This window comes from Oncorhynchus gorbuscha, linkage group LG02 (assembly GCF_021184085.1).
Source record: "Oncorhynchus gorbuscha isolate QuinsamMale2020 ecotype Even-year linkage group LG02, OgorEven_v1.0, whole genome shotgun sequence".
In the NCBI taxonomy this organism is placed as follows: Eukaryota; Metazoa; Chordata; class Actinopteri; order Salmoniformes; family Salmonidae; genus Oncorhynchus; species Oncorhynchus gorbuscha.
This window is the reverse complement of record NC_060174.1, coordinates 82,361,857-82,381,399: the sequence shown is the minus strand read 5'-3', so window position 1 is coordinate 82,381,399 and position 19,543 is coordinate 82,361,857. Positions and strand designations below refer to the sequence as shown.

Below are 19,543 nucleotides of genomic sequence, written 5' to 3'. Positions count from 1 at the left end.
AAATAAATGCTTCACAGAGTTCAAGTAACAGACACATCAACTGTTCAGAGGAGAATGCGTGAAATCAGGCCTTCATGGTCAAATTGCTGCAAAGAAACCAGGACTAAAGGACAATAATAAGAAGAGACTTGCTTGGGCCAAGAAACACGAGCAATGGGCATTCAACCGGTAGAAATCTGTCCTTTGGTCTGGATTCCAAAATTATAGATTCCAACCGCAAATAATATAATAATAATAATAATAAATGCCATTTAGCAGACGCTTTTATCCAAAGCGACTTACAGTCATGTGTGCATACATTCTACGTATGGGTGGTCCCGGGGATCGAACCCACTACCCTGGCGTTACAAGCGCCATGCTCTACCAACTGAGCTACAGAAGGACCACAAAGACGCATTATGGCTGTGTAAGGGCTAAAGACGCATCTCCAGGCTGTGTAAGGGCTATTTGATCAAGGAGGAGAGTGATTGAGTGCTGCATCAGATGACCTGGCCTCCACAATCCCCCAACCTCAACCAAATTGAGATGGTTTGGGAAGAATAGTCAGACCACAGAGTGAAGGAAAAGCAGCCAACAAGTGCTCAGCATATGTGGGAACTCCTTCAAGACAGTTGTCAAAGCATTCCAGGTGAAGCTGGTTGATTGAATTCCATGAGTGTGCAAAGCTGTCATCAAGGGAAAGGGTAGATGTTTGAAGAATCTCAATTTAACACTTTTTTGGTTACTACATGATTCCATGTGTTATTTCATAGTTTTGATGTCTTCAGTATTATTCTACAATGTAGAAAGAGTAAAAATAAAGAAAACCCCTTGAATGAGTAGGTGTTCTAAAACTTTTGACCGGTAGTGAACATGTACTGGGATTTAGACAGAGTAGACAGAATGTTATAGAGCTGGAGTTGAGATTCATCCATGAGGCAGATACAACACCACAGAAAGAACACCACATATAGGCTGCCCTGTCCAGGGATTTTTCCTGACATGAACAGAAAAAAAAGAGAGAAAAAAAACCTCTGGATCCTAGTTGTAACCTGTATTAGTAACAAGGACCTAGAGCTTTTCCTGGTCAGGTGATCCTTCTGGCCCTAGCTGAAGGAGCTGTGGTGTTGGGGGGTGTAGTGGGAGGCTCGTCACTCGTAATCTTGGCTGAAAGCACCCCAGTCCTCCTGTACTGGTTCGGCTTCAGGTGTATACTGGTACTCTGACTGCTGGTTTTCTGCTGTGTACTTGTTTTCCGATGGGCTGATGAACATTGGGCTACTCGCTTTCTTCCCTCTGACACTGAAAAAAATATTGAAATTGATTAGAACAAAGCCACTAAACATTGAAACAAAATCGTCAGGAACAGGTATTTTCTGCATATGTTAACTGCTGTTTGGAATCAAAACAAACTATCTTGGCAAATAGTGGGGTATACACTGGTGTGCGCATGCAGTGGTTGTTGTTTCTACTGGCTCACTGGAGGTTGGAGAGAGAGATAGAGATACATACTGGTTCTTATGTTTGGAGCCGCTGATGTGTGCCTGATACTGTTCCACAGAGTTCAGTTCGATGTTGCATACAGTACATGGGTAGCCCTTTACTGTGGAAGCTGGAGACACAGAAGGGACTAGTTGGCAAGGAACTCCATTTTAGACACATAAAACCTTCAAACAATGACCCAATACTGCATTGGCACAATTGATTTGCCCGTACTGTCTGGCTCCTACTGTATATTACACTCCACAGACACTTATTAACACTTGTTAGAAAGAATGGCCTCAACCATATACAAAGTTCTAAAACATGGGCTTTTCCTTCCACAGGTTGGGTGTCCGTGGTCGTCTGGTCTTACCAAACATAAGTTTCAGGCGTTTCTTTTATGCATGCTAACATACTGGTCATATATATGGCATGGCCGATTAATTAGGGCTGATTTCAAGTTTACATAACAAATCGGTAATTGGCCTTTTTGGACACTGATTATATTGCAATCCACGAGGACACTGCACTGTGTGGCATGAGGAAACAGACCACCTGTTACGGGAGTGCAGCGTCAAAAGGACCTTGTGGCTGCAAGGAGCCAAGATAAGTTAACGTTAGCTAGAAACTTCTCATATAAAAAAACATAAAAAAACATTCACATAATCAGTAGTTAACCTAGTAATATCATCAACTATGTGTAGTTAAGTAGCTTGTCCTGCGTTGCATATAATCAATGCGGTGCCTGTTATTTTATCACCGAATCACAGCCTACTTCAACTTCTCCAAACGGGTGATGATTTAACAAAAGCGCATTCGTGGAAAAAAAGCAATCGTTTCACAAATGTCCCTAACCATAAACATCAACGCCTTTCTTAAAATCAACCAACACACAGAAGTACATATTTTTAAACATACATTTCTTCTAACTAAATATGCATGTTAACAGACAATATAAACTAGGGAAATTGTGTCACTTCTCTTGCGCTCAGTGCAAACAGAGTCAGTGTATATGCAGCAGTTTGGGCCGTGTGTGAAGATCATAATTAAATTTGCCAGAATTTTACATAGTTATGACTTAACATTGAAGGTCGTGCAATGTAACAGTATTATTTATACTTTAGACTTAGGATTGCCACCCGTTCGATAAAATATGGAACAGTTGCGTATTTCAGTGAAAGAAAACGTTTTGTTTTCAAAATGATAGTTTCCGGATTTGACCATATTAATGACCGAAGGCTCGTATTTCTGTGTTTATTATAATTAAGTCTCTGATTTGATAGAGCAGTCTGACTGAGCCGTGTTAGGCAGCAGCAGGCTCATAAGCATTCATTCAAACAGCACTTTACTGCATTTTGCCAGCAGCTCTTAGAAATGATTGAAGCACAGTGCTGTTTATGACTTCAAGCTTATCAACTCGCCAGATTTGCCTGGCAACACTAAAGTGCCGATAAGAACATCCAATAGTCAAAAGGTGTACGAATTATATTTATTTCACCTTTATTTAACCTGTTGATCCTACCCCCTACTTTTTCGAACATTCTGTTAAAAATCGCGCAACATTTCAGCGCCCTGCTACTCATGCCAGGAATATAGTATATGCATATGATTAGTATGTGTAGATAGAAAACACTCAGACGTTTCTAAAACTGGTTAAATCACGGCTGTGACTATAACAGAAAGTGTGTTTCATCGAAAAGCGCAAGAAAAATCAGATCACTGAAAACTGGAAAATATATCAATGCACCACTTGAATGTATTGTTGAATAGAAACCACATTACCTGGAGCCGAGGTTGCAATACCTACAGCTTCCACACGATGTCAACAGTCTTGTCATTTGCCTAGGATTTGTTTCTTGGTCAAACGGACAAGAGACAGCCCATTTCTTCCGTTCTCCGACCGGATATTTTGGTTGAGATTTATCCGGACATTATTTCAAGACGTACAGCTATAGAATATACATCGCCTCGTGATCAATTTGATCGATTAGTAACGTTTAGTAATACCTAAAGTTGCATTACAAAGGCATTTTGAAGTGTTTTGTGAAAGTTTATCGTCAACTTATTTTATTTTAAAAATCAAAGACCCAATAGTGATGTTTATGGGACATCTAGGAGTGCCAACAAAGAAGATGGTCAAAGGTAATTAATGTTTTATATTTTATTTCTGCATTTTGTGTAGAGCCGACTATGCTAATTATTTTGTTTACGTCCCCTGCGGGTCTTTAGGGGTGTTGCATGCTATCAGATAATAGCTTCTCATGCTTTCGCCGAAAAGTATTTTAAAAATCTGACTTGTTGGCTGGATTCACAACGAGTGTAGCTTTAATTCAGTACCCTGCATGTGTGTTTTAATGAACGTTTGAGTTTTAACGAGTGTTATTAGCATTTAGCATAGAGCGTTTGCATTTCCAGATGTCTAGATGGGACGCCTACGTGTCGGGTGGAGGTAAGAGGTTAACCAGGTAGGCTAGTTGAGAACAAGTTCTCTTTTGCAACTGCGACCTGGCCAAGATAAAGCAAAGCAGTTTGACACATACAGAGTTACACATAGAATAAACAAACATGCAATCAATAATACACCTGCATTGCTTCTACACCTGCATTGCTTGCTGTTTGGGGTTTTAGGCTGGGTTTCTGTACAGCACTTTGAGATATCAGCTGATGTACGAAGGGCTATATAAATAAATCTGATTTGATTTAATACAGTAGAACAATCTAAATACAGCATGTGCAAATGAGGTAGGATAAGAGAGGTAAGGCAATAAATAGGCCATGTGGCAAAGTAATTACAATATAGCAATTAAACACTGGAATGGTAGGATGTGCAGAAGATGAATGTGCAAGTAGAGACACGGGTGCAAAGGAGCAAGATAAATAAACACAGTATGGGGATGAGGTAGATTTAGTGGTGGAGGTAAGTCTCCAGCTTCATAGATTTTTGCAGTTCGTTCCAGTCATTGGCAGCAGAGAACTGGAAGGAGAGGCGGCCAAAGGAAAAATTGGTTTTGGGAGTGACCAGCGAGATATACCTGCTGGAGCGCGTGCTATGGGTGGGTGCTGCTATGGTGACCAGTGAGCTGAGATAAGGCGGGGCTTTACCTAGAAGAGACTTGAAAATGACCTGGAGCTAGTGGGTTTGGCGACTAATATGAAGCAAGGGCCAGCCAACGAGATCATACAGGTTGCAGTGGTGGGTAGTATATGGGGCTTTGGTGACAAAGTGGATGGCACTGATAGACTGCATACAATTTGTTGAGTAGTGTTGGAGGCTATTTTGTAAATGACATCGCCGAAGTCAATGATCCGTAGATGGTCAAATACAAAACGGTATAGAGAGAAATAGTCGACGCGTCATGATTCCTATAATAACTACAACCTAAAACTTCTTAACTGGGAATATTGAACCACCAGCTTTCATATGTTCTCATGTTCTGAGCAAGGAACTTAAAACGTTAGCTTTAAAAAAAATTTACACGGCACATATTGCACTTTTACTTTCTTCTCCAACACTGTGTTTTTGCATTATTTAAACCAAATTTAACATGTTTCATTATTTATTTGAGACTAAATAGATGTATTATATTAAGTTAAGTGTTCATTCAGTATTGCTGTAATTGCCATTATTACAAATATATAACAATTGGCGGATTAATCACTATCAGCTTTTTTTTTGGTCCTCCAATATTTCGGTATCGGTGTTAAAATCAGTCGGTCGACCTCCAATTAATATACACTGCTAAAAAAATAAAGGGAACAATAAAAACACATTCTAGATCTGAATGAATGAAATATTCTTATTAAATACTTTTTTCTTTACATAATTGAATGTGCTGACAACAAAATCACAAAAATGATCAATGGAAATCAAATTTATCAACCCATTGAGGTCTGGATTTGGAGTCACACTCAAAATTAAAGTGGAAAACCACACTACAGGCTGATCCAACTTTGATGTAATGTCCTTAAAACAAGTCAAAATGAGGCTCAGTAGTGTATGTGCCTGTATGACCTCCCTACAACGCCTGGGCATGCTCCTGATGAGGTGGAGGATGGTCTCCTGAGGGATCTCCTCCCAGACCTGGACTAAAGCATCCGCCAACTCCTGGACAGTCTGTGGTGCAATGTGGCGTTGGTGGATGGAGCGAGACATGATGTCCCAGATGTGATCAATTGGATTCAGGTCTGGGGAACGGGCAGGTCAGTCCATAGCATCAATGCCCTCCTCTTGCAGGAACTGCTGACACACTCCAGCCACATGAGGTCTAGCATTGTCTTGCATTAGGAGGAACCCAGGGCCAACCGCACCAGCATATGGTCTCACAAGGGGTCTGAGGATCTCATCTCGGTACCGAATGGCAGTCAGGCTACCTCTGACGAGCACATGGAGGGCTGTGTGGCCCCCCAAAGAAATGCCACCCCACACCATGACAGACCCACCGCCAAACCGGTCATGCTGGAGGATGTTGCAGGCAGCAAAACGTTCTCCAAAGCGTCTCCTGACTGTCACGTCTGTCACATGTGCTGTGTGAACCTGCTTTCATCTGTGAAGAGCACAGGGCGCCAGTGGCGAATTTGCCAATCTTGGTGTTCTCTGGCAAATGCCAAACGTCCTGCACGGTGTTGGGCTCTAAGCACCTGTGGATGTCGGGTCCTCATACCACCCTCATGGAGTCCGTTTCTGACCGTTTGAACAGACACATGCACATTTGTGTCCTGCTGGAGGTCATTTTGCAGGGCTCTGGCAGTGCTCCTCCTGCTCTTCCTTGCACAAAGGCGGAGGTAGCGGTCCTGCTGCCCTCCTACGGCCTCCTCCACGTCTCCTGATGTACTGGCCTGTCTCCTGGTAGCGCCTCCATGCTCTGGACACTACGCTGACAAACACAGCAAACCTTCTTGCCACAGCTCGCATTGATGTTCCATCCTGGATGAGCTGCACTACCTGAGCCACTTGTGTGGGTTGTAGACTCAGTCTCATGCTACCATTAGTGTGAAAGCACCGCCAGCATTCAAGTGACCCAAACATCAGCCAGGAAGCATAGGAACTCAGAAGTGGTCTGTGGTCACCACCTACAGAACCACTCCTTTATTGGGGGTGTCTTGCTAATTGCCTATAATTTCCACCTGTTGTCTATTCCATTTGCACAACAGCATGTGAAATGTATTGTAAATCAGTGTTGTTTCCTAAGTGGACAGTTTGATTTCACAGAAGTGTGATTGACTTGAGTTACATTGTGTTATTTAAGTGTTCCCTTTATTTTTTTGAGCAGTGTATATTTTTGGCTCTTCAGAGAAATTGCTGACATATTTGTAACCATTGGCTATATTATTCCTGAGGAAGTGGGAACTCAAAACACTTAGCTAACTCTAAATATGATATTGTTGCTATATAAACCATGTAGGCTTATTGATTAATCAGTAAATGTAGGCTAATATCCTAACAAAACTTTTCAGCGTTTGGACTAGGCCACTTGATGTAGTGCTAGTCACTGCAATTGGTGCGCTTTGCTCCACGAGCGAATCAAAACCATAGTACAGCTTACTCCGGTTGTGAAGTGGTGCAATTAACTAAATATTAAGAGGTGAGATATAAACTATAGTTGCGTTGAAAACTGTCTCTCCCGCAATTGCATTTTGAGCAATGTCAAATGCTTCTGCTTCTCATAACGCATCTCTCTCTCCTCCATGCACAGTGGGGAGAGAGAGTGGCTCACTCACAACAGCAGACAGCAAAACAGAGACCTGCAGATACATTCATAGCAGGAATCAACCCAAAATTAGGAAGGTGTTCCTAATGTTTGGTATATTCTGTGTATATAAATATTTCCATCTCGACTCCCCCCATTTTTATAGTCTTCCTAAGGAGAACTCCTCTAGGCTTACAAAAAAAACTACCTGGTGCAGTGGATGGCCCATAGGTCTCCATAAGCTTCTGCTGGGTCAGCTGTTTTTTATGCTTCTTGCCTTCGTAGTGCTGCTTGGCCATGAGGGGGTTGTTGAACAAGGCATGGCAGATGGAACAGAAGTTGCCCTGGTCGTCCTCGGCCGGGCCTGACGATGCCACATTGCTAGCCTCCTCTGACTGAGCCTCCTTCTTCTTCTTCTTCTTTTTCACCACTGGGGCCACGGCCTGAGGTAGTGCTACTGGGGAGGTAGGAGGCAGGATATGAAACGTTCATCAGATAGGAAAGGGGGGTTTAAGTTATATTTTTACACATTTGACAAATACAGGTATGCGACAGAGGAATAACACAGAATGAGGAGAAAAATAAAATGCGTGCAGATGGGGTGGAAAATTTAAAACAGGCTTTTCTCATATATGGCCATAAGTGTAGATGGCCCATTACCTGGGGTCTGGTTGCCAAAGGTCTTCAGTCTCAGGTTCTTGGTGTGCACCTTGCCCTGGTAGTGGGACTCAGCCACCACCGGAGAGGAGAATGTCATGTTACATATATGACAGGCTTTGGAGCGGTCCGTCTCGCCATTACTGCTGGCCTGGAGATGGGTGGGATACAACAAAGTACAACAACAGAGGACACAAAAAGGTTAAGGGCGCTCTATCCATGAACGCTGTCTATTTATACTGGGCAGGGCAGGGCTGGATAAAACCTTTTCTAGCTGGTCCCATCTGGCTCAGTTGGTAGAGCATGGCGCTTGCAACGCCAGGGATGTGGGTTTGACTCCCATGGGGAACCAGTAGGAAAATGAATGCACTCACTACTGTAAGTTGCTCTGGATAAGAGTGTCTGCTCATATAACAAAAAAAATAATAATCTAAATGTCTAGCTGAGAAATAAACTTACACTGTCTCCCGAAGGCGACTTGAACCTTTTAATGGTGGGCTCCTCTTCTTTGTGGATGCTCATGTAGCGTCTCACTTTGTTGGCATGCTTTTTGCTCTGAAAAGAATGACCGAATGTAAGAATGAAAACATCAGATGCTGCTCTGTATAGTGGTCAAGAAGATGACCGTGAATAAATATCAAACTCAAGTGGGATCACCGACCTGATAATGTGCAAGTTTCTGGGAGTCAGAATTCAGGACAGCACTGCAGATTTTGCACAGGGCATCAGAAAACAGGTCACCATTCTCCTTTATCATTTTGTTGACTGAAAAATAATGTCAGCATTGCTTAAAAAAAAAAGAAGACATCAAATATCTGTATATATTCATCCATCTGTGGTATCACTATGATGCTCTTCAGCCTTTGATGAAGCACTCACAGCTAAGTTAAAAGGGCCAGTGCAGTCAAAAATGCGATTTCTCTGTTATATACATTTCACACGGAGGTTGGAATAATAACTGAAAATGATAATGCACTTTTAGTGAAAGAGCTGTTTGAAAAGACCACCTGACATTTCTGCCTGTTTGGTAGGAGGGAGTTTTGCCCTTCCATGGTGACGTCACCTGTACCAAACCTGACACGCGCCTATTGATTTTGTCCCCGCACACCAAACGCAATCACGACACGCAGGTTGAAATATCAAAACAAACTCAACCAATTATATTAATTTGGGAACAGGTCAAAAAGCATTAAACATTTATGGCAATTTAGCTAAATGGCTTCCAGTTGCTAGCTAATTTGTCCTATTTAACTAGCTAGCTTGCTGTTGCTAGCTAATTTGTTCTGGGATATAAACATTGAGTTGTTATTTTACCTGAAATGTACAAGCTCCTCTACTCGTACAATTAATCCACACATAAAACGGTCAACCTTATCGTTTCTAGTCAGCTATCCTTCATGCTTTTTATTCTTTGGACTTTATAGGGCGATTGTCATGTTACTTTTATAGTTACCACGATGACTGACCAAACTCAGTTAATCTTTCATTCACCCATGTAGGTATAACCAATGAGAAGCTCTGGATAAGAGCGTCTGCTAAATGACTTAAATGTAATGTAAATGTAAAGATGGCATGTGGGTATCTGCTTCTATAAACAGTGAGGAGTGGGAGAGGCAGGACTTGCACCATGTTAAGCGTCACAAATATAACCGATTTATATTTTAGCGCTTGGCAACGCAGACGCAAAATAATTGAATTACATGTGTTTGAATGTATTTTGCAACGCTCACGCACGCAAGCGGTGTGGTCAGCATGTAATAAGAAAGAGAAGTCCAAACCTCTGCCAATAGCATAGCCCCCCCCCCCCCCCCCGTTCTGCCTGACAAATTGCTCAGAAGCGGTTTCCTTTTAACCATTTTAATTGAACGAATATCACAGTAAGGTATTAAGTTGTTACCCAGATTTTTTTTTGATAGAGGTAACAGCTGCAATGGCCCTTTCAATTAGAGTACTGCTTTATGCGTAGTTGTTGTTAGAACGTTAACTAGCTTAGTGGTACTAACGTTACTGCACTAGCTACTGATTTGGCCAATTTACTTCAGATACAGAAATAAAGACTAAAAGTATATACAAATCAATGCCGTCCTTCGTAAGGCCAAGGTGGATTTGAAAATAGCTAGCTGCTAGGTAACATTACTCCTTCACTAATGCATTGCATCGACCTTGGAACTTGCTGCTCAAATGGCTAATAGCTAGCTAGAATAGTGCAGATGTAGGTATTGCTAGCGTGGATTGTTTATGCTCTGTTCACACGGGCTAAGGCGGTAGCCCTTGGTTTTGGATATAATAAATAATGCATACTAGACCAAAGTGGATATCCATTATATTGCGCGAAGTAAAACATCATCTTACCCTCCGCCACCCCTGAAGGTAAATATGGAAAATCTCCATTTGGTTCCTCGAGCGCCATGTTTTCTGTCGTGTCAGCAGCAGCGGGCACATGCGTAATCGTGACGACACCAAAGAGCTAGCTTTCAAGACAACTGGAAATCGGGAAAAACGAGGTAAAATCATGACGTCAGTGATCTTCAGGACGGAAAGTCTGAGCTTTAGGTTTAGAAAGAGGTTAGAGTTCCCCGATTTGGAATTCCGAGTTGGATGACGGTTCAAAACTACTTTTCCCAGTCGGAGCTCGTTTTTATCTCTGAGTTCCTAGTTGTCTTAAATGCACTGAGGTCGGAGATTGCCGAGTTCCCAGTTGCTTTGTATGAATAAAAATGCACAAATAAATAATTGCATTAATGAATGAATGCACACAAATGCATCAATTCATAACTAAATTGATGAATCCACACATAGATAAATAATTAATAAAAAATGTAATCCCACTTTAATTGATTCATTTCTATTATTTTTTTTTCATGTATTTATTTTGTATTTCTTCCTGCAATATGATGAGGGGTGTCAAGCAAATTTATGTGGGTGTTATCTAACACCTTTGGTTGATCAATGCCACAGCGCTTTGAGTGATTGCATGATAACGAATAACATCAAGAAGCAGCTGCATTATCAGTGGGATGCACTGTTGAGCGGCGTCCCTTGAGAAAGCAAGAACAAGATGTCAGATATGCAGTATTATCATAAGGAGACGTATACTTGGAATACGGAGGTCTAAGAGAGAGAGAGGGAGGAAGATGGTGAGCTTAAGTCGGTTCAAAATGGCAGAAAAAAGTGAGATGGTTTGTTGAAAAAGAACGGTAGAAAGTGTAAACAGAGTGAGCTGAAGACAGGAGGAGAAATGGAAATTAATGAGGGCGAAGTATCAGACGTGGTAGGTGTGGTGAAGTTCTTGGAGGGGCAGGATAAAGATGAGTCTGTGACATTAGGAGTGAAGTTTTTGGGAAAAGTGGACCCTTGCCTTTTGGCTGATCCATTTGTGGTTTTAGGGTGGGTGAAAACAGAGTTGGGTACTGTGGAATCCGTGAGGGTAACCAGAAGTGGTCTTGTGATAATTGTTTGTGTTTCTGCTGGTCAGAGGGAGAAGACGCTCTGCGTTAAATGAATGGGGGCAAGAAATGTTAATTGTTTCGCTCTCAAGAAAAGGATGCCATTGAAAGGAGTGATTACTGGGGTAGCAGTAAATGTAAAAGTTGACCAACTGATGGGGCAGATTCCTGGGACTTGTGATGCTCATTGTTTGGTGCGACGCAGACAGGGTAACAGAAGAGTCATTGTCTGTTCTTTTGAGTTTTGAATATATATGCCATTTAGCAGACGCTTTTATCCAAAGCGACTTACAGTCATGTGTGCATACATTCTACGTATGGGTGGTCCCGGGGGATCGAACCCACTACCCTGGCGTTACAAGCGCCATGCTCTACCAACTGAGCTTGAAGTTGAGTCTTTGCCCGACAAAGTGATGTTTGGATATATACAAGTTATCCTGTACGAGCTTTTGTACCAAATACATTACGTTGTTACAGGTGTCAAGCTTATGGGCATATGGCAGCAGTGTGTAGGAGGGAGGTTCCTAGGTGTGAGAAGTGTGCAGAAGGGCATGAGACAAAGGAATGTGTAGCATTGGGGAAAGTAGTGGTATGTGTTGATTGTAGGGGTATGGGCTGGGGATCATGCAAGAGAGGCAGATTGAGATTTAGATAGTTTAACAAGAGCTCTGTCCGTGGTGCTGAATGCACTGTACTTTCCCCTCTGTGTTTAATAATGTAAATACCTATTAAAAGGAGAACATGGATGTGGTTTATTTCTGTGCATGTAAAAAAAAAAAGTAGCATATCTGGACATGATTTACTATAGATATATCTGTCAACATATTTATACACATGATGTATAATCCTGTAATATGATTCTGGCCCGGGATAGCAAAAATATATTCTGTGGCCCTCCATGGAAAATAATTGCCCAGGCCTGGTCTAGCTTAAAATGGGTATGCACAAAAACACAAGAAACAGAGAGAGCTCAACATTACATTTAAACTACTCAATCAGTGTGAGGAGTGAAGTCTCTGATGGGCCTTGACTAGAGCAATGAAGTCAGGTATAGTTTCTGACATCACTATGCACAGGATTGCTGAGTGGTGAGTCAGTAAGAGATGATCTGTACCTTGACTTGTTATATTTCATCACTGAAAATGTCTTCACATACATAGGTTGACCCAAACAGTACAAACATCTAAGCATATCTCCTAATCTTTGGAAAGTTTTGTTCATCGAGAAATGCATAGAACCTTTTCAGTGACATTGTTTTGAATAGTTCTCTAATCACTGCTTCTATCTGATGATCGATAAGCTCAAGTTGCAGGTCAGTGGGAGCGTGATCCACATTGAAGGTGAAAGGAGAGGAAACCAACAGCATGTCATTTTCCAACACTTAACTCTTCAAAACTATGAGAACTCACTGTTTGAAGCACACAGCAGCGATGTACACTTCTCCTGCTGATCATCTGATAGGGAACTAGTAGTGTCAGAAGGTGGGTGAGATTGTTGGCTTCTATTTGGCGGGTCAAGAGGAGTAATTTTCCCTATAAGGTTTGACAAGGCTGTACATCTGATATGCAAAAGGCCCTTCCCTTGTAGTTTGGAATTCAGTTAATTCATGAGAGCCATGATATCAATGGTGAAGGCAAAATCAGCCAACTATTCTTTATCTTGCAGTTGAGGAATATCCACATATTTTCCTTTCATTTTCAAAAACTCATCTCCGACTTCAGGTCCCACACCCCAAACTCAGCCATCTCACGTTTGTATGGTAGGGGAGATCTGCATGACCCGACTCTGTCTCTTCCAACAGTGAGAAAAACTGCCTGTGGTTTGAAGATTTAGTGGCTGTATCCACAACATGGCTCATTTTCAGAACACATTCACAGAGCATCTCCTGATGAATAATGCAATGCAGGAAAATCATTTTCTGATCTGGGTTCAACTCAGCTACTTGATCTTGTATCCTTTTCAAAAGGCCAACGCTTTTTCCTGTCAAGTTTGGTCACCCATCAGTGGTCACTAAATAACTTTTCAAAACTCAGTCCCAGCTTTTCCACACACTTATTAACCTCCTCCAATAAAATATTTCCCTGTGGTTGTGATCTTCATTGACTGCACTGAAGCAAGCTCCTCTGTAATTTCAAAGTCTGGGGTTATGCCCCGTAAGAATATCAACAACTGCACCGTGTCACGTACATCACTGCTCTCATCCAGGGCCATGGGGAAATAGGTGAAATACACGGCGTGTCACTGTTCGTCTTGACAGGGAAACATTTTCAAACAGCTCTTTCTTGTCGGGGCAAAGTATTGCTTGAAGAGTCAATTAAACATTCTTTAATGAATTCGCCCTCAGCGAATAGATTGCTATGTTTAGCAATTTTGTGGACAGTACATAGCTATCTATCGCAATTCTACTTTTGCAACTGAGAAAATAACTGTTTCGATGCACTTGCTCTCTGCTCAGACGACATATTCCTATATTTCTCTGCATGCTTCGGCAGGAAGTGTTGGGACAAGTTGTAGTCTTTCAAGACAGTGATGCTCTCTTTGCACACGAAGCACACAGCTTTCCCTGATACCTCAATAAAGATATGTTTCGATGTCCACTCTTGTTGGAACATCCTACATTCATTGTCTACTTTCCTTTTCCATAAACTCATTTTCTTCAAAAATCAAATGAAATGTTTTTTTGTCACATACATATGGTTAGCAGGTGTTAATGCGAGTGTAGCGGAATGATCGTGCTTCTACTTCCGAGAGTGCAGTAATATCTAACAAGTAATCAAACAATTTCCCAAGAACTACCTAATACACACAAATCTAAAGGGGTGAATGGGAATATGTACCTATAAATATATGGATGAGCGATGGCCGAGCGGCATAGGCAAGATGCAATAGAAGGTATAAAATACAGTATATACATATGATGAGTAATATAAGATATGTAAACATTATTAAAGTGGCATTGTTTAAAGTGACTAGTGATCCATTTATTAAAAAGTGTTCAGTGATTGGATCTCAATGTAGGCAGCAGCCTCTCTTGAGTTAGTGATAGCTATTTAGCAGTCTGATGGCCTTGAGATAGAAGCTGTTCTTCAGTCTCTCGGCCCCAGCTTTGATAAACTTGTACTGACCTTGCCTTCTGGATGGTAGCGGTGTGAGCAGGCAGTGGCTCGGGTGGTTGTTGTCCTTGATGATCTTTTTGTCCTTCCTATGACATCGGGTGCTGTATATGTCATGGAGGGCAGGTAGTTTGCCCCCAGTGATACGTTGTGCAGACCGCACCACCCTCTGGAGAGCCTTGCGGTTGAGGGCGGTGAAGTTGCCGTACCAGGCTGTGATACAGCCCGACAGGATGATCTCGATTGTGCATCAGGGTTTTGGGTGACAAGCCAAATTTCTTCAGCCTCCTGAGGTTGAAGAGGCGCTGTTGCACCTTCTTCACCACACTGTCTGTGTGGGTGGACCATTTCAGTTTGTCTGTGATGTGTACGCCGAGGAACTTAACAGTTTCCACCTCCTCCACTACTGTCCCGTCTGTGGATGGGGGGATGTTCCCTCTGCTGTTTCCTGAAGTTCACGATCGTCTCCTTTGTTTTGTTGACGTTGAGTGAGAGGTTGTTTTCCTGACACCACACTCTGAGTACCCTCACCTCCTCCCTGTAGGCTGTCTCGTTGTTGTTGGTAATCAAGCCCACTACATTTACATTACATTTAAGTCATTTAGCAGACGCTCTTATCCAGAGCGACTTACAAATTGGTGCATTCACCTTATGACAGACGACATACACTACTGTTGTGTCGTCTGCAAACTTGATGGTTAAGTTGGAGGCGTGCATGGTCACGCAGTCGTGGGTGAACAGGCAGCACAGGAGGGTCTGAGCACGCACTCTTGTGGGGCTCCAGTGTTGAGGGTCAACGAAGTGGAGATGTTGTTTCCTACCTTCAACACCTGGGGGCGGCCCGTCAAAGTCCAGGACCCAATTACACAGTGCGGGGTTGAGACCCAGGGCCTTCAGCTAGATGATGAGCTTGGAGGGAACTATGGTGTTGAATGCTGAGCTGAAGTCAATTAATTCTTACATAGGTATTCCTCTTGTCCAGATGGGATAGGGCAGTGTGAAGTGTGATGGCGATTGCATCGTCTGTGGACCTGTTGGGGGGGTATGCAAACTGAAGTGGGTCTAGTGTGGCCAGTAAGGTAGAGGTGATATGATCCTTGACTAGTCTCTCAAAGCACTTCATGACAGAAGTGAGTGTTATGGGGCGGTAGTAATTTAGTTCAGTTATCTTTGCCTTCTTGGGTACAGGAACAATGGTGGCCATCTTGAAGCATGTGGGGACAGCAGGTCTGCGCATGCTCTGAGGACACGGCTAGGGATGCCGTCTAGGACAGCAGCCTTGCAAGGGTTAACACGTTTAAATGTTTTACTCACATCGGCCACGGAGAAGGGGGGGCAGTCCTTGTTAGCGGGCCGGTACTGTATTATCCTCAAAGTGGGTGTTTGGTTTGTCTGGAAGCGTGACGTCGGTGTCCGTGACGTAACTGCTTTTCTTTTTGTAGTCTGTGATTTCCTATAGACTCTGCCACATACAGTTGAAGTCGAAAGTTTACATACACTTGGGTTGGAGTCATTAAAACTCGTTTTTCAACCACTCCACAAATTTCTTGTTAACAAACTATAGTTTTGGCAAGTTGGTTAGGACATCTACTTTGTGAATGACACGTAATTTTTCCAAAAATTGCTTACAAACAGATTATTTAACTTATGTATCACAATTCCAGTGGGTCAGAAGTTTACATACACTACGTTGCCTGTGCTTTTAATCAGCTTGGAAAATTTCTGAAAATGTCATGACTTTAGAAGCTTCTGATAAATGATGTCAATTAGCTTGAGTCAATTGGTGGTGTACCTGTGGATGTATTTCAAGGCCTACATTCAAACTCAGTGCCTCTTTGCTTGACATCATGGAAAAATCTAAAGAAATCAGCCAAAATTGTAGACCTCCACAAGTCTGGTTCTGTCTCCTAGAGATGAACGTACTTTGTTGCGAAAAGTGCAAATCAATCCCAGAACAACAGCAAAGGATCTTGTGAAGATGCTGGAGGAAACAGGTACAAAAGTATCTTTATCCACAACCAAATGAGTCCAATATTGACATCACCTGAAAGGCCGCTCAGCATGGAATAAGCCACTGCTCAAAAACCACCATAAAAATGCAGACTACGGTTTGCAACTGCACATGGGGACAATGATCGTACTTTTTTGAGAAATGTCCTAAGGTGTATGTAAACTTCCGACTTCAACTGTATATCCCAGACAGGATTGAACGGGACAAGTAGACAAAGTGAATAGAAGTCCGTGATTGCATCCCTAACAGTTTGTATGAATGACTGGCTACATACAATACATGTTGCTAGAATGGCTGAGAGAGAGTTGCTGTACCACTGAAGGCCGCAGTATTCTTTCAGTCAGTGTAACTATCCAAGTACACGTCACCGCATGCAGTGGCCTGATGACAAATGCATTATGCACCTGTAAGTCACCAAAGCCATGTTAACATTTACTCTACATGTTTAACAATGCAACCCTTTTGTTAAGTGTCATTGATATGGAAATTCACACACTGAATTCAGTTCATAAGCATTGACAAATCGGGGAAGGCAATCCTGGCACTTCATGTTTTTAATTTAACCAACCTGGAAGATGAGGTGTATTGAATTTATGCAATTACTGAACTGATCAATTATCTCAGTTGGTCAGGGCTGCATTCGGTACATAAAAACATGATAGCAGTACTGTACAGAACGACCAGTTGAAAAACGAGGAAGGGTTGGGTTGTGGGTTCAAAATGCTCCATAGCCCTTTAAATACGTCACTCCTTGCGTCAAGCCACACCTCGGCACACACACCGAACAGAGCAAACATATCTCAGACTGTTTAAGAACGTTTTGGGAAAGTGTTGTTCAGCACAAACCGTTGTGCAATGTAGAAAACGTTAAAGCGAACTGAACGCACACCTGGTTTAGGGCCTAGTTGGAACAAAATCCTGCAATAACTGCGGCACTCCAGGGTCAGGGTTGCCTACTCTTAAGTGAATGCTGTGCAAAGTATTGGGCAACAGCTTTCTTCCAGGGCCCATATTCACAAAGCGTCTCAGAATAGGGAGTGATCTACGATAAACTCCCCCTTGTCAATGTAATTGTGAAAGTAAAATGGATCCTAAAATCAGTACTCCTACTCTGAAGTTCTGTGTGAATCGCTAGCCTATCAGCAATGCCACTCTACCTGAAATGCAACAAAAAACATAAGAATTAGCTAAGTCAGTCAATTACTTGGTTAACTATACTGAACAAAAATAAACGCAACATACAACAAATTAAAAGATTTGACTGACTTACAGTTTGAGGAAATAAGTCAATTGAAATACATTTATATCTATGGATTTGACATGACTGGAATACAGATGCATCTGTTGTTCATAAATACATAAAAACACATGGGCCTCAGGATCTCATCACTGTATTTTTGTTCATTCAAATTGACATAGATTAAATGCAGTTGTGTTTGTTGTCTGTAGCTTATGCCTGCCCATACCATAACCCCACAATGGGGCACTCTGTTCACAACATTGACAGCAGCAAACACCTCACATGGTCTGTGGTTGTGAAGCCGGTTGAACGTCCTGCCAAATTCTCTGAAACAACATTGGAGGTGACTTATGGTAGAGAAATTAACAGTAAATTATCTGGCAACACCTCTGGTGGACATTCCTGCAGTCAGCATACCAATTGCACACTCCCTCAATATTTGAGACATCTGTGACATTGTGTTGTGTGACAGAATTGCACATTTTAGAGTGGCCTTTTATTGTTCCCAGCACAAGGTGCATCTGCATAATGATCATGATGTTTAATCAGCTTTTTGATATCCACACATGTCAGGTGGATGGATTATCTTGGCAAAGGAGAAATGCTCACTAACAGGATGTAAACAAATTTGTGCACAAAATTTGAGAGAAAAGCTTTTTGTGCTTATGAAACATTTCTGGGATCTTTTATTTCAGCTCTTGAAACATGGACCAAACACTTTACATGTTGCGTTTATATTTTTGTTCAGTGTAGGTAATGAAACACTCATGAAAAATGTGCACAAGCCTAATATTCCAAATTATATGGTAACAGTCTAGTTGCAGTGAAATTAGGAAGGGCATTTTTCTTGCCAACTTTCAATCACCAATAAACAGGCAGGGGAACAAAGTAGTTTGTAAAAATGGTTGAATAGTCAGTAACTAGTTACTCTTTAAAATATAGCTACGAATTACATAGCTAGTTCGTTTGTACAGTAGCTAAACTGAACTCTGACGGTTGAGTAAACTAAACGTTAGCTAGCTTTACCCCAGCAGCTTTCTGGCTAGTAATGGCATTTTTATCAGCTTTATCAATCAGATGAATAGCTATCAAATATATGCATACATCTGTCCCCCTTGTAGCAGCTTGCTGACCCAAGTTTGATGCATGCCTCCACATGGAAAAGCATGTAATCTGGAGTTGTGTTTTCAGCAGAGTTTAGCCAAAAAAGTAAAAAGTCCTGCATTTAAACTGATGCAAACGGATACAAATAGTGGAATCATGCCAAATTTGGACTAGATAATGCTTAACAAGTTTGTAATGTTATATTAATTCAACAAAAGACAACAATTAGTTAATTTGACAAAAAGGACAAGTCAGTTAAATTGCACTGTGGATGCATTAGACTTCATAATTGCATTGGGGGGATACTTATATGTCACTGTACAGCCTTACTTATGGATCTTGTGTCCATGATATGGGGTAACAGCCAACTCAGTGACACCCACAGAACACACCTGTGAATAATTCACACAAATATTAGCATTTTAGCTCTTTTTGCAGGATTTTGACTGGGAAATCACCTCCCCAGTCAGTCGATTGTGAAATGAGCCACATTATCCCACCGGTCAACCTACTATTTGTATTGAACTTTCATATTGCAATGTAGTCTTGGCTAGGGATCTTGAGTCCATAAAATGGGGTATCAGCCAGTGGTGTAGTGCAATTTTCTTTAGGTGAGGGAGTGCACATTATCTAATATCGAAGTGTGTACTGACAGGTATAGCCTATTGAATATCATTGTACATTAAGCCTATGCATAAAATGCATCCTCCAATTGCAATGTCTTCTACCTATGCCCACACTGTCAAATGTTTTTCTATTTTTTGAATTACTGTTCCGCAGGCAAATTAAGGCAGATGGCATTAAATTATTAGCTTTTCTTGTAG

General features: G+C 41.8%; 1 protein-coding gene and 1 non-coding gene across 3 annotated transcripts; one reads left to right on the top strand and one right to left on the bottom strand.

The window, feature by feature from the left end:
- Nucleotides 1-723: 723 nt before the first annotated feature.
- LOC123994611 (zinc finger protein 346-like) lies at nt 724-10,398 on the bottom strand. Of its 2 annotated transcripts, none has more exons than XM_046297423.1 (7): nt 10,158-10,398; nt 8,467-8,570; nt 8,265-8,360; nt 7,809-7,956; nt 7,357-7,605; nt 1,492-1,591; nt 724-1,281 (listed from the first exon to the last, which is right to left on the bottom strand). In XM_046297423.1, the coding sequence occupies exons 1-7, from the start codon at nt 10,213-10,215 to the stop codon at nt 1,131-1,133; spliced, it is 906 nt and encodes a 301-aa protein (XP_046153379.1). In that variant the 5' UTR covers nt 10,216-10,398; the 3' UTR covers nt 724-1,130. The 2 variants fall into 2 exon arrangements, with proteins under 2 accessions (XP_046153379.1, XP_046153389.1); XM_046297433.1 differs by having other exon boundaries at nt 7,357-7,602; nt 10,158-10,307.
- Nucleotides 8,082-8,157, top strand: trnaa-ugc. Its single transcript has one exon. It is a non-coding gene; the product is annotated as a tRNA-Ala (tRNA).
- Nucleotides 10,399-19,543: the final 9,145 nt, after the last annotated feature.

Coding starts and splice junctions, on each gene's coding strand:
- LOC123994611 (XM_046297423.1), bottom strand. CDS start 10,215: ATGGCGCTCGAGGAACCAAATGGAGATTTTCCATATTTACCTTCAGGG. Junction 7,606..7,808: donor CTTTGGCAACCAGACCCCAG/GTAATGGGCCAT, acceptor CTACCTCCCCAG/TAGCACTACCTCAGGCCGTG. Junction 1,592..7,356: donor TGGGCCATCCACTGCACCAG/GTAGTTTTTTTT, acceptor CTGTGTCTCCAG/CTTCCACAGTAAAGGGCTAC.